The sequence below is a fragment of the Tinamus guttatus genome, unplaced genomic scaffold (genome assembly GCF_059628265.1).
Source record: "Tinamus guttatus ecotype Peru unplaced genomic scaffold, ASM5962826v1 Tinamus_guttatus_pri_ptg000269l, whole genome shotgun sequence".
Taxonomy (NCBI): Eukaryota; Metazoa; Chordata; class Aves; order Tinamiformes; family Tinamidae; genus Tinamus; species Tinamus guttatus.
In genome coordinates this window covers 380,873-408,709 of record NW_028288803.1, presented here as the reverse complement: position 1 = coordinate 408,709, position 27,837 = coordinate 380,873, and the positions used below count along the sequence as shown (strand labels likewise).

The window sequence follows — 27,837 nt, the reverse complement described above, 5'->3', positions numbered from 1 at the left end:
TTGTTCAGCTATGGTTAAAATGGCTAGAATCCACTTATTTTTTAGAATACTCAAGGCCATGGATTTCAACTCCAATTGGAGTCATAGGATCACTGCAACACATGTTGCAAATGGTTATGACAGGAAAAATGAGGAGCTAATTATCTGTAGGATTATGTACAGACAACTGTACTGATCATGGGATTTAAGCATTAGGTCCTTACTTTTCAGAAAATGGGCTACAAAACTTAAGTTTCATTCTGCTTTCTGCTCAGTATGGCACTGTGGCACTGGGACAACTGAATTGCAGTTTTTTGTGTGTCTGTTTTCAAATAGGTATCGGTCTTCCCAGCTCAGGGACAGTAGTCAGAAATGTCTGAAAATTAAACACGCAGTTATAAGTTTACATATTCTTACTTATGTAAGAATCTTTTGAAAGAAAATCAAGAATGTTACATGAGAACACTGTTCATCCTTCAACTTCAGCCTCAGAACTGGAAATGTTCATTCAGTGAACTTGGTTCTCTCAGTCTGTCCTGGTCAGTGCCACAGCTTTTGTGTTATAAAAATGCTTGGAGTTTTGGATAGTTTTTCAATTGTCTTCATTTCTTTCTATGAGATTAATGAACTACTATTAATTGCAGTGTTTTTAGGATTTGGGTGTTTGTGGGATGGCAATACTAGTTCATTCAGGATATAATCTTTCACTGATTGTAGTGGCAATTCTTTGACACTTGCTACAATTCATTTTGTTTGAAAAAGGCTCTCAGTCTATTTATATTAATCTTAATTAAGTACTTCAGTGATTCTAGATAGGTCAATTAAGAGAATATATGATGGAACCTCTTTTCCGTGGCCTCTTTCTAATCTTTCTAATCTAATGTACAACTCCCACATTAGAAAGATATTTTTGCTGTTTTACAAACTGCAAAGTGTTTCTTTATGGTGATGGTTGGCTTCAGAAAAGTTCATTTATTTTTCTATCTGTACTGATAGAAGACAGAAAACTAGAATAAGCCACACATGTAGTAAATGAACTGAAATGTCACCACAACAAAATGTTGTGTTACTTGTGTACTTCTGTTACTTGTGTGAAATGAACTGATGTGGACCTGTGGAAGCAGAGTATGAATTTTCCATGCTACTATTAACAGAGTCCTGTAAAGCAACCCTCATTTAAACTATGCAAAATCTGAGTTATGCACTAGGTTGTGACTGAAATCAGAATACGGTACTTATTGTGCACAGGTCCTTGAAATCTAATTTGCCTGTGATATAAAGTGATTATGGTTTCAAAGAGTAATTTTCTCAAAGGAAACATGAAAATTTAGTTGGCAAGCTTTCCATGACATGAAATCACAGAAGGTGTTATGTAGTTCAACTGACTTCATCTTCTCTAGATTGTTTGATTACCATGGCCGTGTCCCCCCACCACCCCGTGCAGTGATACCACTGAAGCGTCCTCGTGTGGCTGTGACAACAACTCGCAGAGGCAAAGGGGTATTTTCCATGAAAGGAGCATCACGATCCACATCAAGCGGGGCTTCCTCCTCAGGATCCAAATGTGAGTTGTTCGTATCATTGGATTTTATTGAAACGGTGTTCCTAATAACTTCCTCAAAAGGAGACAGTCTGAATTATAGCTCTGCTGGTTACAAAAGCTGCCATAATTTTCCTGCAAGTCAAAGAGCACCAGGTTAAAGGCCATTCATTCAATAACATTTGAGCTACTTCATTCCTCAGCCTCCTGTTTAAATTCTCCTAGCATCCTGAGTTAGCTTATGCACAATGAGGTCTTGCAAACTGATGACAATAAGTCATTGTTAATAAACTAAACTACAGAAAAGCTGAGGGGTGCTGCTCTCAGTGGAAGCTTGAGGATTGTTTTCAATCCAGTGGAAGTTTGTTTATCTCTTTTTTGGGGGATAAGGGAGTTGTGTGGGTTGTTTTTTTGTGGATTCTTTGAAAACAGACAGACTTAAACTTCCTTTGTGTCTTCTCAATGGAAAGTAAATCAGGGCTGGAGGGGCTGACCAACTTTTATATAATTGGCCTTATAATAGCTGATAAACAATAGGTATTCCCTTCTCCATGCTCACCAAACTCCTCACCCCATAGTATTTCCCAGAAACTTCATCTTCCTCTCCATGCATCTTTCAGCACCCACATGTCTTCCCTTGCCCCTTATGTGGAGTGAAACTGTCCTTGCGAGCATCTCTGGAAGAGGAAGAGAAAGATCAGGTAGGGATCGAATATCAGAGAGGGTGAAGGGACTGTGAAAAGATGTTTGTAGTACCAGACTGCTCAGCAAAACACCTCACTCTTTTACAGAAGGCATGGAGCGAGTGAATCCACCAACGCTATAACTAACTGTAAAATGGGCTAAATATGTTATAAGATGATTTTATACTCTGTTTGAACAAGCTGTCCAAATCTCATATGCTAGCATCTAACAAAGATGATTATCTAGTGAGCTCACTAGGATCTGCATTGCATTTATTGATGGCAAGTTCTTGAATGAAAACTTGTAATAAATATATGTGACAGGAAAAAAAAAAGAAGTGTGATAAAAGATAACAAAAGATAACATTGTATTTCAAGGAAAAAGAACTCAGATGATTCCTTGGAAGGGTCATGTTCTGGGAAACGGGCACTCTTGAGGGCCTGGGATTCAGGCTGGAAAGTTATTTGAACATTAACTCATAATGTAGCAGAATAATGTACAGAACTTATGGATATAAAACTATATATCTTGAAGGAAAATTGTTTACTCTGTACATGACCCTGCTTCTGGAAAGCTATGTCCAGATCTTCTGCCCACAAAGCATGAAGGACGTTAAAACGAGCTGAAAAGATTTCAGAAGAAAGCCTCAGGACAATGGATAAAGATCTAGATCTGCCAGATCTAGTTCAACTTCCTTCACCTTCAAGCCATACCAGAAGTCTTCCTGTGGCTAATAAAGACTGTCATGATTAAAATAACACACCTTATAGAACCATTGGGAGGGGAGGATCTAGAGCAATTTCTTTGATGGACAGCATGACCTCCCTTTTCTTTCACTGTGATATTGCACATGACTGGACTGATCTGGATGTTATAATCTAGGGAACTGGTAGTACAGTTTACTGGTATCTTACTTTCATTCATAACTATGACTTTTGGCCAACATACATAGACTTCCACACTGTACCAGCAGGTGTAGGAAAATGGTAGGATTCCCTACTGTCATGTCATTTTCATTGGCTTTGCAAGCTGCATCCCGCTCAAGGATCACAGGCTAACAACTTCTGCCTTAAAGTGTGGCTTTGTATATGTTCACCACATTTAGCTTATTGAAAAAAACATAGTTGAGTAAAACTTCTGAGTATTAAAATAAAAAAAAATGGCAAAAGCCTTTTGTTCTTGCAAAGATACAATGAAGTTTGTCAACTTCAAACTAACTTTTTAGGTAGACAAGTACTACAAGTACTAAACAAAAGTATTAACGTTGATATGATGTTTTGGAGGCTGTATGTGCACTACATGTCTAAACTCCAATTAATCAATGGACTGGATTACTTAGTCTTTGGATCCTAGATGATGATTCAGTTTCTGTTGAAAGAGGCACCTTTAGGCTGGAGAGTCAATTCACCCTCCAGTATGATTTGAGGTTCCAGTGAATGAATTGGCTTGATCACAATTAGCAAGAATAGGAACTTTGGTACCTAGTACTCAAGAAATCATATACATCTAGGTTTCCTATTAAGAATCTGGCTCATACTTTCTGGGAGTTCTATCATCTTTGCTTTCTGGAAGGTTAACTTGAATCTACATCATTTTCATACACAAATCTTAAACAAATTTCTTTGTCCATAGTCACTCTTTTTCTCCTCAAATATTTTAAATAATGAATTAAGATTCCTAGTATTGATTTAAAGGAAAACATATGACCTAGGACTCAGTTTTAGTAGATTTAGAATTTAAATTACTTTGCTAGTCTTTTGCAATTCTTGAGTCTTTGGCTCTCTCATAGGGAATCTAAGCTTTAATAAATATGTACCGTTGTAGACTTATTCAGTAGATATCCTCCAGTTCACCCTTTACTGTTGTTTAATTCATATGAAAAGTTAGTGTATAGTTGCATTCAATTCACTACTCCTAGAAGTGTACCTAAGAAGTCGGTGCTTTTTCAGACTCACTTTGCCTTGGTAAGATAAACTATTTTAGGTGATGTTTTATTTTTTTATATGTCTTTACCAGAATAAGTTAGAACTAGAGAAAGCAGAGAAATTTAGCACAAGGAATTCCCTCACACAGAAATCTGTATTTCATTGCAGTGAATGGGAACACAGAGAAATCCACTCCTCAGGACAGTCACCACATTATTATATATTCTTCATTTCGTAAAATATTTTACAGTACCATTTCAAGAATTAAGTAGTGCTTAGTATAGAATTCAACCCTAGTCCAAGTATGATGACTCATAGTTGCATGCTGTGAGATCTCCAGTCACACTGCCTTAATAACACAGAAATTGTGCAGAACATGTAAATTGTTTAATAGAAGAGCTTTCATAAGCAATTCGAATATACTAATTAACAATATAACCAATACAATGCTGTGCCTTGGTGTAAGCATCCTTCAACAGGCAATTTTATGCATTCAGGGGTCATGTGAATTCTACAATATCAGTCTCCAGGCGATAAGAATATTTTTTTGGTTCATTTCTTTCTGCTGAAGGAAGAGCTGCAAGTCGCACCACTAAAAGATGCAGGCCCTCTTTTTTGACGTCTGTTATGTTTACCCATGGAGGAATAAGCTTCAGAAAATATTCTTTTGCATGCAGCACACCTGAAAATAATTTTTTTTTCTTTAAGAGGAAGGAAACACACAGTATACAGACCTTCATGCTTGATTTCCCCATAGAATTACTTCCCTTTTTATTAAGTCCAACCAGCCCAACATAAAGGTAGAAACATGATTTTGTTGGCTTGGACAGAAATGTAATCAGCTTATTGTAAGACGTTTATCAGAGAAATAACCAAGCCATTCCCTTAGGGTCTGCAAGCTGGAAAACAGAGAATGTGTGTTCAGTTGCTTCTTTCGCCATTTTACTTGGAAAGTTTGTTGTACTGATTTGTAGGATTAAGCAATTTAATATTTTCTTGTCCCTCTTTTTTGAATTGCTAATTTGAACCCTTTGAACTAATTCACTGTTGATTAGAACTGCAATTTATTGCAAGTTAAGTAAAGCCTCTCTTCAATAAGGAGAAACATAGTTTGTGAGAAATAAGTTATTTTGGTTTTAATGAAATTCAAGGCCATATACAGGCTTAATCTCAAATTGAGAATTAACTATGTCAAAATGATATTGCCTATGCTTGAAAGATTTCATCCTCAATTGGCAAAGCTCTCATGAGAGCATATTCCCTAATATACTTTTCAGACTTAGGTAGAAATCTCTTAAGCATAACTATTCACACAGCTGTTCACAATCACTCTGGACCCAGGAAATGAACCCATATATATACAAGGAGTCAGAACATTCAGAGCACAGAAGACTCATCTGTGGAATTATTAAGGATCTGGACCAGAGGATTTTTTTTTCCCTGAAAAAAAAGCAGCAATCCAAAGAAAGAAGCTTGTTGTGGCATACAGCAAAGAAGTTAAAAAATACAATACCAAAATGTAATATCTTGCTTACTGAAGAGTACATCTGCAGATATAATGTCTGGTTTTCACTGCAGTAAATTCTTCTTCTAAGAAGAAGTAGTAATATATGTTCTAAGTTTGCTTTTAAAACAAAAATAAATCAGGAGGATTTGACTTCTTTTCTGAATTTATAATGTTCTATGATTAATTGACCACATATTTCTTCTATTTTTTTAACTCTAAAGACTAGAAAAAATAAACTTTACACATCATTAGGAGGAACTCATAAAACTGAAGAGATTAGCTTGGAAACTACACATGGTAGTTTTCCATGTTAATGGTATGAAGCAGCAGATGCAGATTGCCATTTAGCACTGGAAAAAATCATGTTTTTTTCTGACAAAATAGAAACTAAAGTTCTTGAATTGTGCTATTTCTTTTTTATACTGCTGTAAACAGGGGGAAATGCCAATCATTTTTTTAATCCTTTGTGTGAATGGGTAGGGAATAGGTAGTTAAGAAATTAAAATACATACTGAATTATGCCTTTAAATGAATTTATCTTAACATCATCAGCAAACCCATTTTGTAGTGAAATTTAAATTAATATAATATGATAAAATATTTGATATTGAGCTGGAAACATTTAGATAAAAATACATGGCATTTCTTTTCAAAGATATCTGAACCATGATTCATGGGCAGCAATTTGTAGTTATGGCAGAAAAAAAGAATTCTGAAATAATGTAATTCAACAATGGTACTTCCTTTTCTATAAATGTGATTAACATCAATTTTAAATGTCTTGTTTTGAGTTGGTTCTTGTGTGCAGCTTGTCTCCTTTGACACTAGATGCTTACATAAAGGATGAATTCTTGAATGCTTTTACAATTACAGCAAGAAGAGTGAAGGGCCAACAAATGTACTTCATGCTATTGCAAGTTGCCACACTATCTTATTCTTTTCACAAAGATAATAAACTCCATATTAAACCTGGTTAGGGTTTGGGTTTTTCTATTTCTGCTTCTTCAAACTCCAGCTTAAATTTGTTTCTGATTTGTGCATATCCACATGAACAACATTGTTTTAGCTTAAAATTTTAATTTTCTTCCAGCCTCTTCTCTCTATGTTAAAGAAGCAAAAGTCTTCCATCCTTCAAACTTTGCATGCATCTCATGCCCCTTCCATCTACTTTCCCACTAGAATTCAATGGTTCAAACTGTACATGTTATTCCAGGTGAGCTATCACCAGGTGCTTGTACAATGCTCCCCCTCTTTAGAAACAAAGCATTTGCTATTTTCTTTTCCATGGATGCATTACAGTGATAGGCCATTGTCAGCCTCAGATTGAAGTACACCTGAGGGTAATTCTTTCACTTTTCTTTAGAGGTGAAGAGGTCCCGTGTTCAGAGTGTATTAGTAGGAGTTCTGTTAATAGTCAATCAACAACTGAATTTCATCAAAAAAATGTGTTTCTTTTTAAAAAGTCAGTGAAGTCTCTATGGAGCTTGAAGTTCTAGGTCTTGTTCTATATCAATTTGTCTTTAGTAACCTCTGCCTACTAAAGAGATACTCCGTGAAATGTTATCAAGTGGAATTTCTCCAATGACACTGATCTTGAAGACTTGCACAATGCCCTGCAAATTAAGAGGATGAACAACATGGATAATTGCACTATTACAAGTTTGAAATGGAGAACTTGTGCAGATTTTTTGAAAAAAAATGCACAAAAATATTGCACAAATTTTAAGCAAATAATTTTGGCATGGGGGGAACCTGAAGGGAACACTGGTAGCAATAAAGCATGTAAGTAGTTCATAGCTGTTGATACTACATCATTGCATCTGTCTTCCCTTTAGTCCAGTCTTCTTCCCAAATTGATTTCTCAGTGGAGTAGCACAGGCAAGGCCTTTGCAGAAGCTTTGGCCTGAGTTGAATGGTAGCCCTATATATATGCCTGTTTCCTTGACAAACTGAGAAGTGCAAATGTATTCTGCTTTGTATTTCAAGTTGGGACCATTAGGTCCTGGTGGTGTCACCTCTGAAGTTTGAAGTTTGAACTGCAATGCCAGTCGAGGGAACATCTTTAATAAAACAGCTTGACTGCATAAGATCTGTTGCCATCTGGCTTCATAGTGGGCAGACACTTAGCACTCCCTGTTGGAGAGATTCACACTATTTCACCTTGAAATTTGTGCTGCTTCTGTACTACAGGATGGACGAATCATGGCCCCAAGGGAAGCAGTAACCTTCTAAATATACAGTTGTCAGAATCTTAACATTTTATTATAGATCTGGAGGATTGGACAGTGACCCGTTATTTCTCTGAGAACATTTTAAGACCTTGGTCTATAAATATACTGAATAATTCTATCCAATATGAGAGAATAGCATGAAGGTCACTTTTAACCATAGTTGTATAGAACCTACCATTTGTTTCAGATGAGATCAGAGGTTTCAACCAATGATAATGTGAGATGCACAACTTCTCAATATAAGCATGTGATTAAAAATCATAGTCACATGTAACAGGCAATCTTAGTGGAGTTGTTATAACTACAGTGTACATAGCCCAAACTGTAAAATTAAAAACAAAATTAGTTTCAAAGTCAATGAATGTCATCTAAGCTTACATTAAAGATGGTTTAGAAGCAGACACACACTCCTTACTAATGAACCAGGTGGAGCTAGCTCTATCCACGGAAAGTCATTTTTAACAAATGTGATAACCTTCTGCAATGGGATGAATGACTGGTTGGATGAGGGGAGAGCAGTGAATGTTGTCTACCTGACTTCAGCAAGGCTTCTGATGCCGTCTCCCACAGCACCCTCATAGAGAAGCTCTGGAAGTGTGGATTAAATGAGTGGACAGCGAGGTGGATTGAAAACTGTCTGGATGGCAGTGCTCAGAGCGTTGTGATAAATGCTATTGAATCTAGTCGGAGGCCTATGGCCAGTGGTGTTCCCCAGGGGTTGGTACTGGGTTCAGCGCTGTTCAACCTATTCATCAGTGACTTGGGTGAGGGGACAGAGTGCACCCAGAGCAAGTTTGCAGATGATACAAAACTGTGTGGAGTGCCCATCACCCAAGGGGGCTGGGCTGCCATTCAGGGAGACCTAGACAGATTGGAGAGGTGGGCGGAGAGGAACAACAAGGACCAGTGCAGGGTCCTGCACCTAGGGAGGAACTACCCCTGGCACCAGTCCAGATCAGAGATTGACCACCTGGAAAAGAAGCTCTGTGGAGACGGATTTGGAAGCTCTGGTTGACAAGTTAACTCTGAGCTGGAAATATGCCCTTGTGTCTAAGAAGTCCGATAGGATCCTGGGCTGCATGGGGAAGTGTGTTGCCAGCATGTGCTGGTAGGTGATCTGGTGAGGCCCTACCTGGAATATTGTGTGCAATTCTGGGGTCCCCAGTACAAGAAGGAACTTCTAGAGAGAGCCCAGTGTAGAGCAACAAAGATGATTAAAGGACTCAAACATCTATCTTATGAGGAAAGACTAAATGAGCTAGGCCTGTTTAGCCTGCAGAAGAGAAGATTGAGAGGAAACCTGATCAATATGTACAAATACCTGAGAGGAGAATGTAAAGAGGTTGGGGCCAAGCTCTTCTCGTTGGTGGCCAGTGACAAAACAAGCGATAATGGGTATAAACTAAAATGCAGGAAGTTCCATCCCCATCTGAGGAAAACTTCTTTCCTGTGAGGGTGACAGAGCCCTGGAACAGGCTACCCAGAAAGGTTGTGGAATCTCCTTCTCTGGAGATCTTCTCTGGAGATCTTCAAAAACCACCCGAATGCAATGCTGTGCCACATGGTCTAGGTATCGCTGCTTGAGCTGGGATGTTGGACTAGATGATCTCTAGAGGTCCCTTCCAACCATTCTGTGATTCTGTAGTCCCCAAATGTGATCATGAAAAGAAATATTTTCATGTATTATCTACTTCTGGAAAAAGTACAGATATATAGCTAGAATTGAAAACTTTTAAAGTAATATTTTTAAACACTTATAATGAAGTTATTGACTAGAAAATAACATTACCTTCCTGGCTTCTCTAGGATTTATGTTACCACTCTCTGTTGTTGAAAAATACCTACTTCTACTGCTACGGATCTTTTTATTCTTGCTTTTATTATTAAAAAATAGACCAGAAAAACAGCATTACAAGTCAGTGACTTGTCTGTCATGTTGAAATCATTACATCATTATAGGTTGTTTGTCACTAAAAGGTACTTGGATGTATTAAGATTTCCCTTTAGAAGTTCACCTGAAATTATTATTTACAGAGTAATACCCCTCAAGTAAACCCCTGTAAATAGGGCTATGATATTCTGGGATTCAGTATTTGTAACTAACAAAGTTAGTTTTAAATAATAATTCTCTAAAAACAAAGAGAAATGAGGCAAAGCCTTTTCATAGTACACAGAAAAGGAAAAATAACATGTTCTGTTGATTCACGAAGGAGTACAAATGTAATTTCTTTCATTTCTCTGTGTCTTTGTTCTCTTTCCACAGTGAAATCAGATGAGTTGCAAACAATCAAGAAGGAATTAACCCAAATCAAAACAAAAATTGACTCCTTGCTAGGGAGACTGGAAAAGATTGAAAAACAGCAAAAAGCTGAGGCAGGTAGGTAAAAAAAAATATTGTAGTCACATGTATTAAACTAGAGCATAGTTATTCAGTCAAGCAGACAAATCAGAGAGAGAACAGAAGCCTTCCAGTAGATCTCTACATAATGTGGGCCCAGTAGAAAAAATAAAAACAAAGAAAGAAAAGAAAAACAAAGATATTTTCTACTATGTTCAGAAATTAAACATTTGAAATATTTTTGACTTAACAGAATTAAGATGAAGTTTGCTGACTGTTAGAATACTTGTACTTTCTACATTAAGAATTATAGAATTATTAGGTGGTCCGTATGAAGAAATATAGTTTGGGCAAGATGCAATGGCCCTCTTCCCTTCCTGATCCCTTTCTCCTTCAACACTTACCAAGCTGTAACATTCCAGAAAAAAATACTTTGCCTTCAACAAATAAAAAAAAAAAGTCAAAGAAGGTTTTAAAATATTCTACCATTTGTTTATAATCATTTGTTAAGTCAACATCTCCTTAGCTGTTATAGAACTCCAGTTTATCTCATAAAATCGTTTGGATGTTTTTTCTAAGTCTATGGTAAATCAGAGTATGATTCTCTCTTTTAAGAACTACACCTTATGTATTCCTTATATTCTATTTTGTATTTTATGTTAATTATATAAAAGTTGGCATAATCAATGATGATGTAATTGAATCACATGGGCACTGAGATGCTTTGAGATGGCACATCCCTACTTCATCAAGCTTTTATGTAAAATCTATTGCTATGTAAAACGACCTGCATGTCATTGTACTTTGATATCCAATTTGCACTTTTTGTTAAAGGATTCTAGTGAACTAGTTTAAATAGAAATCTTCTCAAAGAGGAAAATGTTGATTTGTATTGAATCATACTTCTTTATCATTTGAAGATGAGCAATGAACAGTCTCCTTAGACATTAAAATGTAGTTTCAAACTGTTGATGTTTTTAAACAACATGTGCAAAACCTATGCCCCATTTTCTTTTCTTCTCATTGAAGAGTGTGAGGAAAAAAATACCCCAGAAGTGTCAGTAACTCTGGATTCCCATTTGAGTCCCACACATTGATCAAAAGGGCAATGCAGCCTGGGTGATGAGTCCACAGATGAGTATTTCTTCAGATAAATACTTTATATAAAATAAAGCTATATGAACAGCTAAACTATTTAATTTACAGAATCATATGTATGATGATTTTGTTCCTTCTCTATTGATTGGCAATATTATTTCTCACATTTCTCTGTCAAAGGTTGCAGTCTCATTAAGACCAGGAAGACTGGGATCAGAGAAAGGATCTCTGTCTGTTTAAGAAAAATATACAAAAGTCAAACTATCATCTTGTACTCTTTTTTTTTAAATTTTGCATCATTCTTGACAAGAGTATTTATTTAATCATTAATCTTAAAAGTTGGATATCTGGAGGACTGTGACAGGTTAAACAGAAAAGCTAGACAAGCTAAGTACATACTTCAGTTATTTTTCTATAGGTTGATTAAAATTTTCTTGCCATACTGGCTGATATTATTTTTATGGTTATCAACCCCTGACTATTTCAGTAGGATGGCTATAGATAAGAGAACATAAAAGTAAAAGAATGTTAATTTCACACTTTATATTGAGAAACAGAGCATTTCTCTTTTAAATCTTTGAACAAGAAACCTATATAATGTATGTTACAGTTTTAGGATAGAACTCCATGGTCAACAAATACGGGAGGTAGCTGAGTATCACTTTTTAATAAAGAGTTGCAAATTCTGGAAACAGAATTTCCTTGGATTAGCAAATAACTATTGTGGCTTAGTAGAACAATTTCCTGTGCATATGATATTGGTAGGAATAGGAATATAATGTTTGTAAAAATCTGGATCAGAAAGCCAGGGATAAGAAGTTGTTCTGATGTGATATGATTGCATTAGGAGAACACACTCACTGTAATATCAGAGATGAAGATCTTTACAAATGGTGCTTAAAAGAAATCTTAAATTTATCTTCTCAGAGAAGCCCCAAAGAGTCAGATGCTCATCTAGTATTTTAGATTTCACTAAGGAAATTCACATTCACAACTACAGCTGAGTTATTCTCATAAGTGGCTTGAGGTGGGGTAAGAGATAGTAGACGTAGCTGACTAAACCTTTGTTCCTTGTGCAGTTAGGCAAGTAACATGATAATAATGGGTCATGCACCAAAGAATAATATTGGTAATGTTAGCCCAAGGTGTCTGCTGGTGAAGAAAAAGCTGATGTCAATGTCCTAGCATTGTATTGTTATATTGCACTGTTACCTAAAGATGTTGAGGTTCCATGGGCTGAATCTTCTACCACTATGGACAACCACACTAATGTCAGAGCAGAGATCTAGGATGACTTTTAGTTCTTTAAGTCCAACAATCTTTCTGGGAAAAAAAAAAATGTGACCATGGGGAAAAAGTCTCATTATTCTGTATCTTCAGTAAATGAATTTGAAAATGAGGGATTAGAGACTAAGAAAGACTGAGGAGATTAAAGTAATTTGCAAAATAAATGATAAATGTGTGCAGATAGAAGGAAAAGTAAATGTTGTTTTGGCTTAAGACTATGATATAGAAAAGTGTGAGGAAAATTTGAATATTGGATGCAGCAGCTAATAATCTTAAGTAATAAAAAATACATTCATAAAGCTGAAAAATTTTCAGCTTCACAGGCTATTTGCAGATTCATTGACTGTTCAACAAGATAGGTGATGTATCAGCTAGTGTTATAGAAGAGTCAACCTAATAAAGAAAGGTTTTTGTTAAATACATCTGATCATTAATGGGCATTGTCATGGGAAGAAAACAAACAAAAAACAAACAAAAAAAAAACAAAAACAAAACAAAACAAAACAAAAAACCTCTGGTACTCTGGGATTCCACGTACATACAAATAATTTTCTGGCCAACGTCATTCTGGTTAAAAAAGGATTTCCATCTAAACTTCATATGTAGATAGGAATAAGATTCTGATCCCTCAACCATTCTTCCAGCCAGTCTGTCTCTCTCAATATTCCTCTGTATTTCAGCTTGTGTGATGAAACTCCTGCAGATATACAGGAGTCTCGCAATACATAATCACAGCAACACAGCCATTTGGGGTAAAGCAAGCAGAACAGATCCTATGGGTCTCTACAGAAATAGAAATGTTTTTTGTTTTCCTTGCTTCGCAGAAGTTGCAGAAAACCCTATATTTGAGTAATGAGAGGGGCATTCTCCAGTTGCCTCAGCACATTATACAAATGGGGAGAACACTGTTACTTTAGCTTAGTAAAAAGGTGACTGGAAGAATCTGTTGATCATCTGTATGGCTATTGAGAGATATTCACAGCAAATTTATGAAAAACCTTGTTCCCTTATTGGCAATTAACAGCCATCCGCTTCTCAGAGCATAGAGACTTATGTACTGCTCATTGGCCGTTGATAAGTAAATTTATGGTGATTTTGCAGATTGGATTCTCACAGCAAATCAAAGTCCAGGGAATCAAAAAGCAAGATCCCTCCAGTAAAGCAAGCCTTCACCTGCCGCATGGAAAGGATGAGCATGATAGTGTTGATTTATGCATTAATTATTTAAAACAAGGATTTTGATCATATTTGCCTGGTAAATACTAACACACTAATTTTCATAAAACTGCTTCATCTAGAGATGGGAAGTTTAGATTTCTTCCTTAGAACACTGCTTTTTCCACCAAGAGGAAAGGTTACTGAATCTCTATAGAATATGTTTTCCTTACAGAAGCTCAAAAGAAACAAATGGAAGATAATGCTGATTTGATTCAAGAGGAATGCATATCAGAGAATGCAGATAACTCTACAGAAGATCCAATTGAAGGAGGGCCAGATGCAGATGGGGATGGAGAAGAGATGACTGATGGGATAGAGGAGGATTTTGAGGAGGATGGCAGCAATGAGCTGGTAAGGAATAACCATGCCATGTCTGTCCATACAGTTGATACAAGTAACCACAGAAAATCTGGGCTAACAGAAAAGCTAACAGCAGCACCTTTGATGTTCCGTAATTAGCACCTAGTCCTGCATTCTTCATACACTGTAGTACCTACTAAGGCTTCAAAGAATAAATAATATGGCCCTTTTTGTATAAACAAGCAAAAATATTATTGCTAAACTTAGTGCTTTTAGAAAGGAAATGGGATAAAAATGGGATTTTTTTCATCTATTATTTTACTTTTAGTAATGCAGATGAGAAAGGAAAGCATGATGATGTTTTTTTTTTCACCAGAGCAAAAAGAACCTTTCTATTAGCAACCAAGTAGCACTCAGTAATTCCAGGTCTGCATGTGCATCTTCTGCAGGCTGTACAGCTACATGTATTTTTGACAGAAGAAGGATTTTGCCCTAAGAAGCATGTATCTGAGAGGTTTTCATCTTGAGCCTGAACCATTTATGAAATCTCTATCGTATTGGGACATTTCCAAATTATTCTAGAGAAACATTTAAAATGATTCTGAAAGTCAGATATCATTTCTCTTCCTCCCTCCCTCCCTCCCTCCCTCCTTCCTTCCTTCCTTCCTTCCTCCCTCCCTTCCTTCCTTCCTTCCTTCCTTCCTTCCTTCCTTCCTTCCTTCCTTCCTTCCTTCCTTCCTTCCCTCCCTCCCTCCCTCCCTCCCTCCCTCCTTCCTTCCTTCCTTCCTTCCTTCCTTCCTTCCTTCCTTCCTTCCTTCCTTCCTTCCTTCCTTCCTTCCTTCCTTCCTTCCTTCCTTCCTTCCTTCCTTCCTTCCTTCCTTCCTTCCCTCCCTCCTTCCTTCCTTCCTTCCCTCCTTCCTTCCTTCCTTTTTTTTCCTTCCTTCCTTCCCTTCTTCCCTCCATCCTTCCTTCCATTCCTCCTTCCATCCTTCTGTCCTTCCTCCCCTCCCTCTCTCACTTCTTTCTTCCTTCCAAATCAGTAGCATTGTTAGACAGCACAGCGATTCCATAATATTTCCTTTTTTCTCCCTCCTTCTCTTCTTTATTTTCATATGCTTCTGCTTTGAGCATAAATCACTTCTAGTGCTCAATGCTACCGTCCCTGCTTGCTTTTTAACCTGTGTTTAGTTGAAATCAGTCAGTGATGACAACAACAACCAGTCAGCAATGGACACAGCTGAACCAACAGAAACCCTGGTATAGTGGTGCATGTAAATAATTATTGCTTTGTACTGCTTGCTAGAAGCATAACCACTACTAATTTGAGGGTTTACATTTCTTCAGCCAGCATGAGGTCCACCTGAATTTCTAAATGCTGAGTAGGTGTTATGCTCAGAGGAAGTTCAATCTCCTTACATTTTCTAGCAGAGCAGGCGGTAGTTTCTCTCAAAGGAACAGGTTCACATGTACAGGCATTATGGACCTCTTTTAGCAGGTAATTCTGAATTTGCTGGAAGTTGAAATTTTATAATGAATAAATAACTGTAAATACAATATCCCATCATGACAAATATCTGGTCTCCTGAAGTGATACTAGCCATAAGGGTGATCACTGTTTAGCTTTGGCATTTATGGTGTGCCAGACTCTCTACTACAAATAAGTATTTGGGGACATTATCCCCAGATTAGCCTGTGATTGTTCAGTGATGTTGTTTCATGCTGTGAATATGACATATTTGGCGTATATCTATATAATGAAGCTTCTGTATATCAAAACATGGGCAAAGGTCTAAGCAGGAAAGTTTCTAAAGAGAATGCAGCACACAAGACTTAATTACCAGCAAAAGCCTGGAATCACCATGGCCACATTTACAGCATGCTGCTTTCAAGTTAGAAAGGCATTTTAATCTCTAAGTGCCCTGTAAGTGCCTGGAGGAGGTAGCTTGCTGCACATAGAGAGTACAGAAAGTCCTTTGTCTTGTGCTTTTGTGTTTATGAATTATATTCCTCTAGACAACTCCCAGCCTGTCACAGAGGTAGGCAGGGAAAAGAGCTGCTGTGCCAATCCCAGTCACAATCAGCCTGTCTCAGTGGTAGAGCAGCAACAGCTGAGCAGCTCATGCACCACGGCTTTATCTTCCTCTTTCCCAGACACTGAGACCCTGTAGCCAAGATGCTGGCAGCATTGCACATTTAAAACCTGATGTTCAGGTTTTACATGTATTTTACAATGGGAATAGTGTATTTCTTTCGTAACATTTAGAGAGATCAGTGAACAAAAAAGTTCTGTGGATGGGATAAACATCTTTGTAATACTTTACAAAGTATTGCTTCAAAGACATCTCAGGCAATGGGTGTTTTACACAGACTGGCACCTATAGATTGCATGGTTCAACTTTTCTGTACAATTTTCACCAAGGAGCTCCAAGCAATCATGTCCTCCAAGTTCTTTAGCAACATTGAAGATTTTACTGATAGAAAATGCATCACTTCAAAATGAAGCAAGCTGCATCTTATTTGAGAAAAGTATTTTTTAGAGCATGAAAAGTTTTGTGTTAAACAATCAGGACAACTTTCCATATGTGAAAACATAAGCTTAGATTCACAGTAAGAATATATTTTCAAAGGACATCCTTTAATGAAAGCTATAATATTTCCCAAATACAGAGGCTAGAGGATGTAGGTAGAATGAAGATGAAAAAAAATCTATATAGTAAAAGACATGAGTGTTCTTTTTCAGCACTAAGAACAATGGAACAAATAAAACAGGTATTTTACATGTGGAGAACTAGTGTTCTGAAGTCTGTATCCAAAATCAATTGCATTTTTTTTTGAAAAAGAAATGTTTTTGAGAGGAAAGAAATCCTACTGCCTTTAATTTTTTTTTACAGTTTCTTAATTTAAAAAGTATTATGACAAGGAGAAAACAATTATACACACACACAAATTTAGACCTTAACCTTTCTTACAGTGATTCAGATTTAGCCATGACTTCCCTTGTGACCAGCATCCCAAAGGCTTGTTGGTAAAGGCAGCTGTTCAGTGAAGACAGCCAAGCTGCCAGAATCCAGAATCTTCCAGAATGGATTTTTTGAAACCATCCATGTAGATCTGCATCTTTGGACTAGAGATCTCAAAATGAATGTATTTCTATCTCTTTAGTTCTAAATTGTGAAAGAACTCCTTAGTATCTAACAGAATGTATACTGTGAGTTTAGACAGTACGATCAGCTCTCCAAATTCACATTCAGTCTATTTGTAGGAACAGGTTGCTGCACAATAACTGAGTGATGGCAGCTCTCCTCACGCCTGCTTCAGCCTAGACCAACTATAAAGAAATGCAAAGTAGTTTAGCCTGCAATCTGAATTGAATCAGGCATGGATTTAAAGAGGCTTTAGCCTTTTCATTTGCCTGTCTAGCTGCACATGCAAAAACCACCACATTCAATACCTGAATACTTCTCCATCTACAGTTTAGATCAGGAAGGTCCTCAAGCCTGCATTACCATTTTGCATGGACTGAAGACATGCCTTAGACAATTATTATGGTTCAGCTGAAGTGTGAATATTTGTTTTGCCACAATAATCTGATTGCCCATCAAAACCCTATTTAAAGACATGCTGCATTTGAGGTATCTGCTCTATGCATCAGATTTCATCCCTTGGAGAAATTCCTTTCCCACTAAATCTTTCTTTAGAATGTGTTTTAATAAACATCTCCAGTGCTGCAGATGCTCCAGCTTGAGGATCTTTTTAAGAGAACAATTCCCCCACACATTTACTGCATTGATAAACTGAAGAATTTTCTAAATGATTATTTCAAATATATGATCTAGATACATAGAGATATGCAAGGCAAGACTGATGGATTCAAAGAGCTGACTTCAATTTCCTAAATGCAAATACTGTAATATGCCTTTCACCCACTCCTCCCATATCTGCATCCCACTGCCTATTGCACAAGGGACTGCAACAGCGTATTGCAGCTGTATTTGTAAAATAATCACTAACTTGGAATGTAGCCCTTGGGCTTACTCTGGTTCATGTCACCTAAGCACACATGAGAGGTAGCTGAACCAAATGAAAAGCTCAGATCCATTTCCCTCACTCCTTTCACATGAAAGATCCACTAGTTAGTTATACAGGCTTTCACCAAAGTCCCAGGAGTCAGACTTACTTTCCTTTCTCTGCATTGAAGAATTACTCACTTCAGTGAATTAAAAATCCTTCTATCCCTTCCTATTGTGAAACTGTCTATTCTTGTTGCTTTTAGTCTCAGCTGATTCCTGTCAGTGCTGTAAGGAAAGAAATTCATCCATGCAGCTTCTAGTCTGGCCCTGACAAGATCTGACAAAAAAAAAAATCTTAATTTAAACTAAATTTACCTCAGTTACAGAACGCAACACAAATCATCAATGATGTCAAACAGTTCTCAGGTGCTGGCGTAGCTTTAAATTGTAAAGAGTGGGAAGGCAAATCAATACCTTCTTCCTATTTCTGTGGTGAGACAGTGCTTGCTCTAGCTTGCAATTTGCAGCATGTTCTAGCACACATTTTGATATTTTAGGAGCTGCCTGGCTTCCATAGCTCTGTAAAAAGCTGCTTCTTCACATAACATTAGCAGTATGGGGAGCAGCTGAGAACACATGGGCTTGCAAAAAGTGTTTCTGAATTATTCTGCACAGTGCTTCTCTTAGTCTGTTTAGTGTCTGCATAAGCAAATACAGGCTCACAGTACTTCATTCAACTTCTCTGAACTTGTTTCAGATGGTACTAATCAATTATGGAGGAAGCACTGACTCAAAAAATGAACTACAGCTTATCCTCACAATCCCTTTGTAAATAACAATGGTGGCATCCAATTAATTAGCTGAAAGTCTGAAATACTGTGCATTTGGGAAAAAAATCACTTTCTGCTAATGCTTAATACTTACACACTAATTAATTGGAATGAATTATACACAAGCATTCATATCAATATTATATTGCCTGAGAAGAATAGTACCTATCAAAATGTCAGACTTTCATAATAAATAACTATAATAATAATAGTACAGTGCTGGTTCAGTAGTTAAGCATTCAGTAAACAGTGATTTGGATAGACTCATATGAGTTCACTGGTTTCAGATAGAATAGATTTATGATGTAGTAACTCAGACTGGACTCTGTTAGTGCTTGACAGGAATTTGGGGAATACATTCATAATTGCACTATTGTGATTTTATGGTAGTGTGGCTACAACTAAAAATAATGAACCACACTAGCATTAGACACAAGTTCCACAATAATGAGTCAACCTTAATGAGATGTCTTGAGAGGCATTTTTATTAAACTGCATAAGAAACGAAAGGTACAGACACTGTGCAAAGCCCAGTTCTGGTCTCAATGTATATTTACTTCACTTATTTGAACATCAGTTATAGTTCCCTTTCTATTAAGTATGTTCAGTAACAAATGCCTCTCAAACATATTACCTGTTCCTGCCTTTATTTCTATCCTTAATTTTGTCCCTTTCCCCGCCTTTTTTTTTTCAAACTAGCTCTCTGCACTGAGTGTATTCAGTCTCTCATTTGTTTCTACTGAGATAGAATTATGTTTCAAACATAAATACATCTATCTGAGACAAATAAAACTCAGAATAATCTTCTTGCTGCACTGACTGTCATTATGCAAAAATAAAAACATTGTTGTATAATAATAGCGATGTTTCTAATGGAAATTGATGCAAAATCCATTTAAATCAATGGAAGCAACAAGTTTTGTGCTAAAACTCATCAAAAACATCTTTCTTCCCTACAACTAGTTAACAGATAATTCATGTACTTAATAGCAAAGCTCTGTGAAATGGTAAACCTTTTTTAATTTCATTATTTCACATGAGAATTCAACTATGAAAATATTCAGCAGCTGGAAGAATACAATCTAATGAAAAGAAATTTTAAAGAGTCTGATGAATTTCACATAATTTAGGCTTCATGCTAAATATCTTAAAAAGTGAAAAATAATCAAATATATGATTATTAATAAGATTAATAATATCATGTACTGTAATCAAACTGGATTTTTCATTGCCCTTTAAGAAATAATTTTCTTTTGTCAATAGCCTCAGGGCAGGCCAGAGTGTCTCTTCAGTTAACAGTGGAATTAAGCTGATGAGGCATACCAAAATGATCAAAAGTTACTCTGACAATTTGCAGTATGTCCTGTTATATAGAGTACTAAGAGTAGAGTACTAAGTAGAGTACTAAAATAAAAAGAAGACACACTTCTAATTAATGATAATGGCTGAAGCAGCATTGTGCCAAAAATCTTATTTAGATTATTTTAAATATTTTTAATATGCAGCCAAAATTAATTTTCTTGGAACACTAGACATTCTGGACTTCACTACTTTCAGTATCGGGGTAATAAGGAGTTCTTCATTCCTAAAACAAATGAATTTGTTTTAGGAGAACTTACAGAGAACGCAAGCACTATTATCATGCACATTATGCATATTTATAAAATTCATGAGCTATATAATTTCCTCATTTTTCACATCTGCCCTCTGAACTTGCTCTATATTATTCAGTGTCCAACTAAGAAAAAAGTCTTAAAAACATGAAACTTTTAAAGTAGTATGTATAATTTTAAAAAGCATAATTTACAGACTTTTAGAATCTTCTGGAGTCGATGCAAAAGAGCTTGAAAGCAATGTAGTTTCTCCTATTTATTTGGTGCTTGAAGTAAAGGGCAGGGAGCCAGGAAGCAGGGGGATGCTCCTACACACAACTTTGGCATTGAGGCTGTGTGGCAAACAACATGGCCCAGTGTATGTGTGCATGTGACAGCATAGAGTAAAAATGGGAAAGGAGTGGTTGCCAAAGATATGGTTAAAACGTAAAAATTATACGCTTTCCAGTCAATAAAACATTTCCCTGTTGAAGAAAGATCAAGGATAGCCTTCAATGAACAGGAGAATTTTTACTGTTTTTCACTGCACCCTGCCCATCCGTTTTGCCCATCTCAATTTTCAATCATATTTAACTATGTAAAATTTCTGTTATGAATTATTATCATGTCATCTCTTTTTGAGGTCTCTATGCAAGATAACCCTGGACAGGTCCCTTTAGGCCCAGAAGGGCAAATATTAAGAAATCCTGCCAGCCATTTCTGGTGAAATGACCAGGAACATACAGCAAGAGCAGGAAATGTTGACCATCCTTTGCTGCCATTGCAGACTGTCAGTCCCACCGAACACAGAAGAACCAACCATTTTGGCAGATTAAATGGGTTGCATGACTTCTGAGAGAATAAATGGGCATGACAATTTTTGTTTATTTTATTTTATCCCCTGAGAAACACTGTAAAATCTGGTCACAAAATGCTGATATTTAGACCATTCTGGGCAGACTGAAGTAAGGGCTGTCTAAAGCTCAGCCTTGTGAGGCCGTTCCTCACTACTGTTCATTAGCAAATGTCCTATCAATACAGAGCACGCACTAGTGTGTGGGGGGTTAGAATATCTGGTTACTTATGTTTTAATGTTTTTTCAAAATGCCGTAAGTGGTTTGTGCAAAGCTTACGCACTGTTTGTGTTGAAGCTGTTTTTTTGAAAGGGTAGTTTGTTTTCTGTATTTTGGGAGTTTTTTTCTGGTGGTCATTAATATACTGTCAGTAAATTTATCATCATTTGGTGTTCATTATTCACCTTTTTTCTGCTAATTTTCCTTTGGGATTTTTTTTAAGACAAGATTATATATTTATTGTAATTTATTAGGTAATAATAAGCTAGTCCTGGTACTCAATGTTTTTGAGACATCAAAATATTTAATTTTAACAGCTCAATTTTGAGCTGTCAAAAATAACTGCTGTGCCCCCACATTTTTTTTTGCTAAACTGTGATTTGATTCAGAGACAAGTAATGCTGTTAGCTCAAGACAAAAATTTTCTCAGATATGTAAATCAAATACTTGCCTAAATTGCATCCACTCTTCTCTGATATAACTTGATTGACTTAATATCCAATAATAGTGGCCTAATTATGTTTATTCTATCCAAGTAAATCAGAATTTGCTCCACAGATATTGCTAGCCTAAAAATAATGAGAGTAGAATCAAATTCTGAGTAAAGTGCAGAAATTAGGCCCGTCATAGGCAAATATCTATGAGAATCAAATGCACATGCATTTGGGGAGCTGTTGATGGTATTCTGTAAAAAAAAAGAAAAATAAAATGTAAAGTTTTCATCTGTAATGTGTGATTGATATAGAAAGAACAGATTTTATCTAAAAAATCACCACTTCAAAATCCAAAGACTGATTTTGGTTTTCATCTGTATTTTGTTTTTGTTTTTGTTGTTGTTGTTGTTTGTTTCTTTTGTTTGTTTGTTTGTTTGTTTTTTAGGATAATTTTCACTGATTTCAGCAGAGTTGCTCTTGTATCATCTCATTGCATTTTGGTTGATTCCAACAGGCTTTGGATCACTTTTGAAATGTGTTGGGTTGTTTTTAGTTCAGTAATTGTTCATGACCAGCTTGCCTTGGTACTGTATAGAGGGAATCGGTATAAGAATAGTAACTTAGTATTGATACCAAAGAAGCAATATAAGGTAAAGTGGTGAGAGAATGGGAAGGGGACATTGGGGTTCTACATGGGGGAACTCACTGGAACCATGAAATCCTCCACAGTGACTCAAGCTAACTATTTGGTCTGTATGTGTCTATAGATTGGAGCCCATCAGGTTTATCGTCAGATTCTTAGATTTAACTGAAATTGAGCAATTGCCATGCATCACACATTTTTCCTGGTGTGTCAGTCTTTGAGAGTAAATAGCTTTAGTTCCCCTAGAAAACACTCATTTCACAGAATGCTGAATGAAAAACCCTCAGAGGGAACATTATTCTTCAGAGGGAACATTATTCTGTCATCTCTAAGTCAAAGTGAGTCTTCCTGCAAGTAAACAGGGTAAACTCTGAAAAGCCAAAAGGTTGTTTTATTCATATATAAAAAAGACAATAATTTTAAATCTGTTTTTACTTTTTTCAGTGCAAGTTGAAAACTCTCTGCAGTTAGTGACCCAGTTATTCAAAAGGTCTTCATTTTTTGAGAAAATATGAATGTGTTACTAAGGAGATTTTCTGCATGATTAATACCAAAACATGAAAGGCAAATTGAATTTATCAGCACAGAGCATTTATGGACCTCAGAAAAGGGAAGTTGTTTAGAAGGTGATAGAACTGTAATTGCCATTTAAACAAAAAAGCAATCAGTGAGGAATAAAACAATCTCATTCTGCCAAAATGAAGATTTGGAAGGTAATCAAATGCTGCCTTAGCCAGTCTGCTATGCTGATACATGCATCTGGGGTTTCCAAATTTTTGTCACTGTATATTAATAAAAATACGATACATTCGTACAGTGTCTTTCAAAAAGAGAATTAAAAAAACTTAATTCTGATGTTTGTTCTTTACCATTTTCCTTTCTCTGCTATGAAATGACACTGCACAATTTTCATACCTTAACTCCACCATCTTGCTTTGTAATTTTTTAGTTGTAAATCTTTCTGAAATCTCTGTAAAACACAAAATATCACTTGCATTACACTTTGCATGCAAATTGGGCAGTAAAATACCTATTTTATTAATAATGTTAAAATATTATGCTAATAATGTTAAAATAAGCCAACTTTTATTCTCATTTCCATATGGGATGCCCTTGATTCCCTTGCTTTCTGGATTATGATACCAAATCCAGTCCTTTGAAGGTCTAATGCACAATGCACAAGCATTGCAATGCACAATGACTCCATCCTTTATGTTTCAACTGATTGTCTTAATTCATCAAACTATTGTGATCTGCTAGATATCTGCTGTGCATCACTCTCAGACTCCGATATGTAGGCATGACCCTCTTCTAAGAGAAGTCTGCTGCCTTCCTTGGGGCCCAGGTTAAGGAAGCCTGGTTAGACTCACAGACTATTATCTATTGATGATCCTACATGTGGAAGGAGAAGAGGCAGCAACGCACAGCCGGAGGGTTATCAAAAGGTACTTTAGGGAATTGGGGCAGACAATCAGGAACTCGGGAGTGCAGGTCATATTCTCCTCCATTCTTCTCAGTGCTGGCAGCAATATAGAAAGAAATAGGAGGATATGGTCCATCAACATGTGGCTCCATGGCTGGTGTCACCACCACAACTGTTTTTTTCAGCAACAGGAAACCTTACATGGCAACAGACATAATGTTATTTAATGGGCTCCATCTTTCTCAAAGGGAGAAAAGAGCCCTGGGGCATGAGCTAGCAGGGCTCACTGAGAGGGTTTTACACTAGATTAGAGTGGGGAGCTGGGTATCATCGGGGAGGCAGGTTATGGGGTAGGCGATGGTCTCTCATGTCTCTCACAGACGCCTATCTCCATAGCCTGTGAAAGGCACCCTAAGCCTGGAGACTCTAACTGGGTAAATAGGAGAACTTCTGAAGGCCCACGTAGTCAAGGTGCAGCTGTCCCAGCTAGAATGAGAGGCACATCGGGAGCCCAATACAAATGCCTCTATCTAAACGCACACAGCATGGGGAACAAACAAGGAAAATTGGAGATGCGTGTGTGATTGCAGGGCCATGATCTCATTGCAATTACTGAGATATGGTGGGACAGCTCTCATGACTGGAACATGACCATGGATGGCTTTTCAGGAAGGACAGGCCAGGAAGGCAAGGTGGAGGAGTTGCTCTTTACATGAGAGAGCAACTGGAATGTATGGAGCTCAGCATAGGGGAGGATGAAGCACAGGTCAAGAACCTGTGGGTGAGGATTGAAGGGCAGGCCAATACGGGTGACATGGTCACCCTGTAGTAGCTTACTACAGGCCTCCTGAACAGAGAGAGGAAGTAGATGAGGCATTCTACAGGCACCTGCAAGAAGCCTCACAATGCCAGGCCCTGCTCCTTATGGGGGACTTTAACTACCCTGATGTCTGCTGGGATAATCATACAGCTGGGAACAGGCAGTCCAGGAGGTTCCTGCAGAACACTGCAGATAACTTCTTGATGCAGGTGGTTGATGAGCCAACAAGGGGAGGGGCGCTGCTAGACCTGATACTAACAAACAGAGATGGTCTAGTGGGAAATGTGAGGGTTGGTGGCAGTCTTGGCTGAAGTGACCACGAGATGCTGGAATTCACGATCCTACAAGGAGGAAGCTGGACAAGAAGTATGATTGCAACCCTGGACTTTAAGAGAGCTAACTTTGACCTCTTCAGGGAGCTCCTTGGAGGAATCCCCAGGGGAGGGTCCTACAAAGAAAGGAAGTCCAAGAGAGTTGGCTAATATTCAAACACCACTTTCTCCAAGCTCAGGATCGGTGCATTCCTATAAGAAAGAAGTTGAGAAAGGCAGGCAGGAGACATGCGTGAATGGGCAAGGAGCTGTTGGGTAAACTTAATGAGGAAAAGAGCATGTATATAATGTGGAAGAAGGGCCAGGCCGTGTGGGAACATTGTCAGAGAATGTAGGGATGCAAGGAGGAAGGCCAAGGTTCATTTGGAATTAGAGTTAGCAAGAGATGTCACGGACAACAGGAAGGGCTTCTATAAATACATCAGCAGCAAGAGGAAAATAAGGGAAAAATGTTAGTCCACTGCTGAATGGGGAGGGTGCCTTGGTGGCAGAGGATGCAGAGAGGCAGAGTTACTAAATGCTTTCTTTGCTTCTGTCTTTACTGCTAAGGCGAGTCCCCATGAACTACAGAGCCTGGAGAAAAGAGAGAAAACCAAGAGAGAGGGAGACTTTCTGCTGGTCGAGGAGGATTGGATTAGGGACTATTTAGGCAAACTGGACACCCATAAATCTATGGGCCCAGATGGGATGCACCCAAGAGTGGCGAGGGTCATTGATCAGCCACTCTCCATCATCTTTGAGAGGTCACGGAGGGCGGGGGAAGTGCCTGTAGACTGGAAGAAAGCCAATGTCACTCCAGTCTTCAAAAATGGCAAGAGGGAGGACCTGGGAAACTACAGGCCAATCAGCCTCACCTCTGTCCCTGGAACGGTGATGGAGCAGCTCATCCTAGAGACCATCTCTAGGTATGTCAATGAAAAGAAGGCGATCAGGAGTAGTCAGCATGGATTCACCAATGGAAACTCGTGTTTTACGAATCTAATAGCCTTCTGTGATGAGGTGACTGGCTGACTGAATGATGGGAGAGCTGTGGATGTTGTTTACCCTGACTTGAGCATGGCTTTCGACAGTCGCCCATAACATCCTCATAGGAAAGCTCCGGAAGTGTGGATTTCCTCAATCCATGTGAACTGGATTGAGGACTGGCTGGATGGCAGAGCCCAGAGGGTGTTGATAAATGGGGCTGAGTCTAGTTGGAGGCCTGTGGCCAGTGGTGTCCTGCAGGGTTCAGTACTGGGCCTAGTGCTGTTCGCCTTGCTCATCAGTGACTTGGACAAGGACACTGAGATCCCTGTCCCCTCAGCAAGTTTGCAGATGATACCAAACTGGGAGGAGTGGCTGACACTCCAGAGGGTTGTGCTGCCATTCAGAGAGACCCAGACAGGTTGGAGAGTTGGGCAGAGAGGAACCTCCTGAGGTTCAACAAGGACAAATGCAGGGTCCTGCAGCTGGGGAGAAATAACCCCAGACACCAGTACAGATTAGGGGTTGACCTGCTGGAAAGCAACTCCGCAGAGAGGGATTTGGGAGTCCTGGTTGACAACAAGTTAACCATGAGTCAGCAGTGTGCCCTCATGGCCAAGAGGCCAATGGGATCCTGGCCTGCATCAGGAGGAGCGTTTCCAGAAGGTTGAGGAAAGTAATCCTGCCCCCTCTACTCAGCTCTGGTGAGGCCGCACCTGGAGTATTGTGGGCAGTTCTGGGCTCCCCAGTACAAGAAGGAGGTGGAGGTTCTAAAGAGGGTCCAGGGTAGGGCCACGAAGATGATTGAGGGACTGGAGCATCTAGCGTATGAGGAAAGACTATGTGAGCTGGGCCTGTTTAGCTTAGAGAAGAGAAGACTGAGAGGAGATCTGATCAACATGTTCAAGTACCTTAGGGGTGAATGTACGGAGGATGGGGCCAAACTCTTCTTAGTGGTGGCCAGTGATAAGAAAAAGGGTAATGGGTGTAAGTTGAAACACAGGAAGTTCCACCTCCATGTGAGGAAGAACTTCTTTACTGTGAGTGACAGAGCACTGGAACAGGCTGCCCAGAAAGATTGTGGGGTCTCCTTCTCTGGAGATCTTCAAAATCCACCTGGATGTGACTCTGTGCCACATTCTCCAGGTGTCCCTGCTTGAACAGGGGGGTTGGACTAGATGATCTCTAGAGGTCCCTTCCAACCTTAACCATTCTGTGGTTCTGTGACTCATCCGTCTACTCTTTCCTACACTCTTCCCTGAGCATTCCTGGTATCTTTGTCATCTCATGCCAGATACTTCCCACTGGTGTAGTGGGTGTAGTGGCGCCGTGGAGTTCTCCTTCCCATTTCTTCTCTCTGAATTTGCTTTTTACTTTTCTCTCCTGGTCTCTGTGTTGAGTAAGACTGCCTTGTAGTAACTGAAAACTCTCCTGATGATTGGACATTTTTGATCTCATTGGCTTCATTACATACAATTTCTTGTTCTTGCATTTCTTCTTAGATGCCTACCTAATACCTACTCTAATTGGCAATAATGGAAAAGGTTAGCAAATACTTTCTATGAAACTAGTTTAAGGCAGTTCTCCTTGTCCTTCAGTTTCATAAACTC

General features: G+C 38.2%; 1 protein-coding gene across 4 annotated transcripts in view; it reads left to right on the top strand.

The window, feature by feature from the left end:
* The window catches only part of RALYL (RALY RNA binding protein like), a 348,258-nt gene that overhangs the window by 310,358 nt on the left and 10,063 nt on the right, over positions 1–27,837 (top strand). For 2 of the 4 annotated variants that reach the window (XM_088527230.1, XM_010214060.2), the window contains 4 exons: positions 1,380–1,543; positions 2,140–2,220; positions 10,130–10,243; positions 13,980–14,158. In XM_088527230.1, coding sequence (XP_088383356.1) covers positions 1,380–1,543; positions 2,140–2,220; positions 10,130–10,243; positions 13,980–14,158 — 538 coding nt within the window. The remainder of the gene's footprint in view (positions 1–1,379; positions 1,544–2,139; positions 2,221–10,129; positions 10,244–13,979; positions 14,159–27,837) is intronic. The other 2 variants (XM_088527231.1, XM_088527232.1) reach the window with 2 other exon arrangements.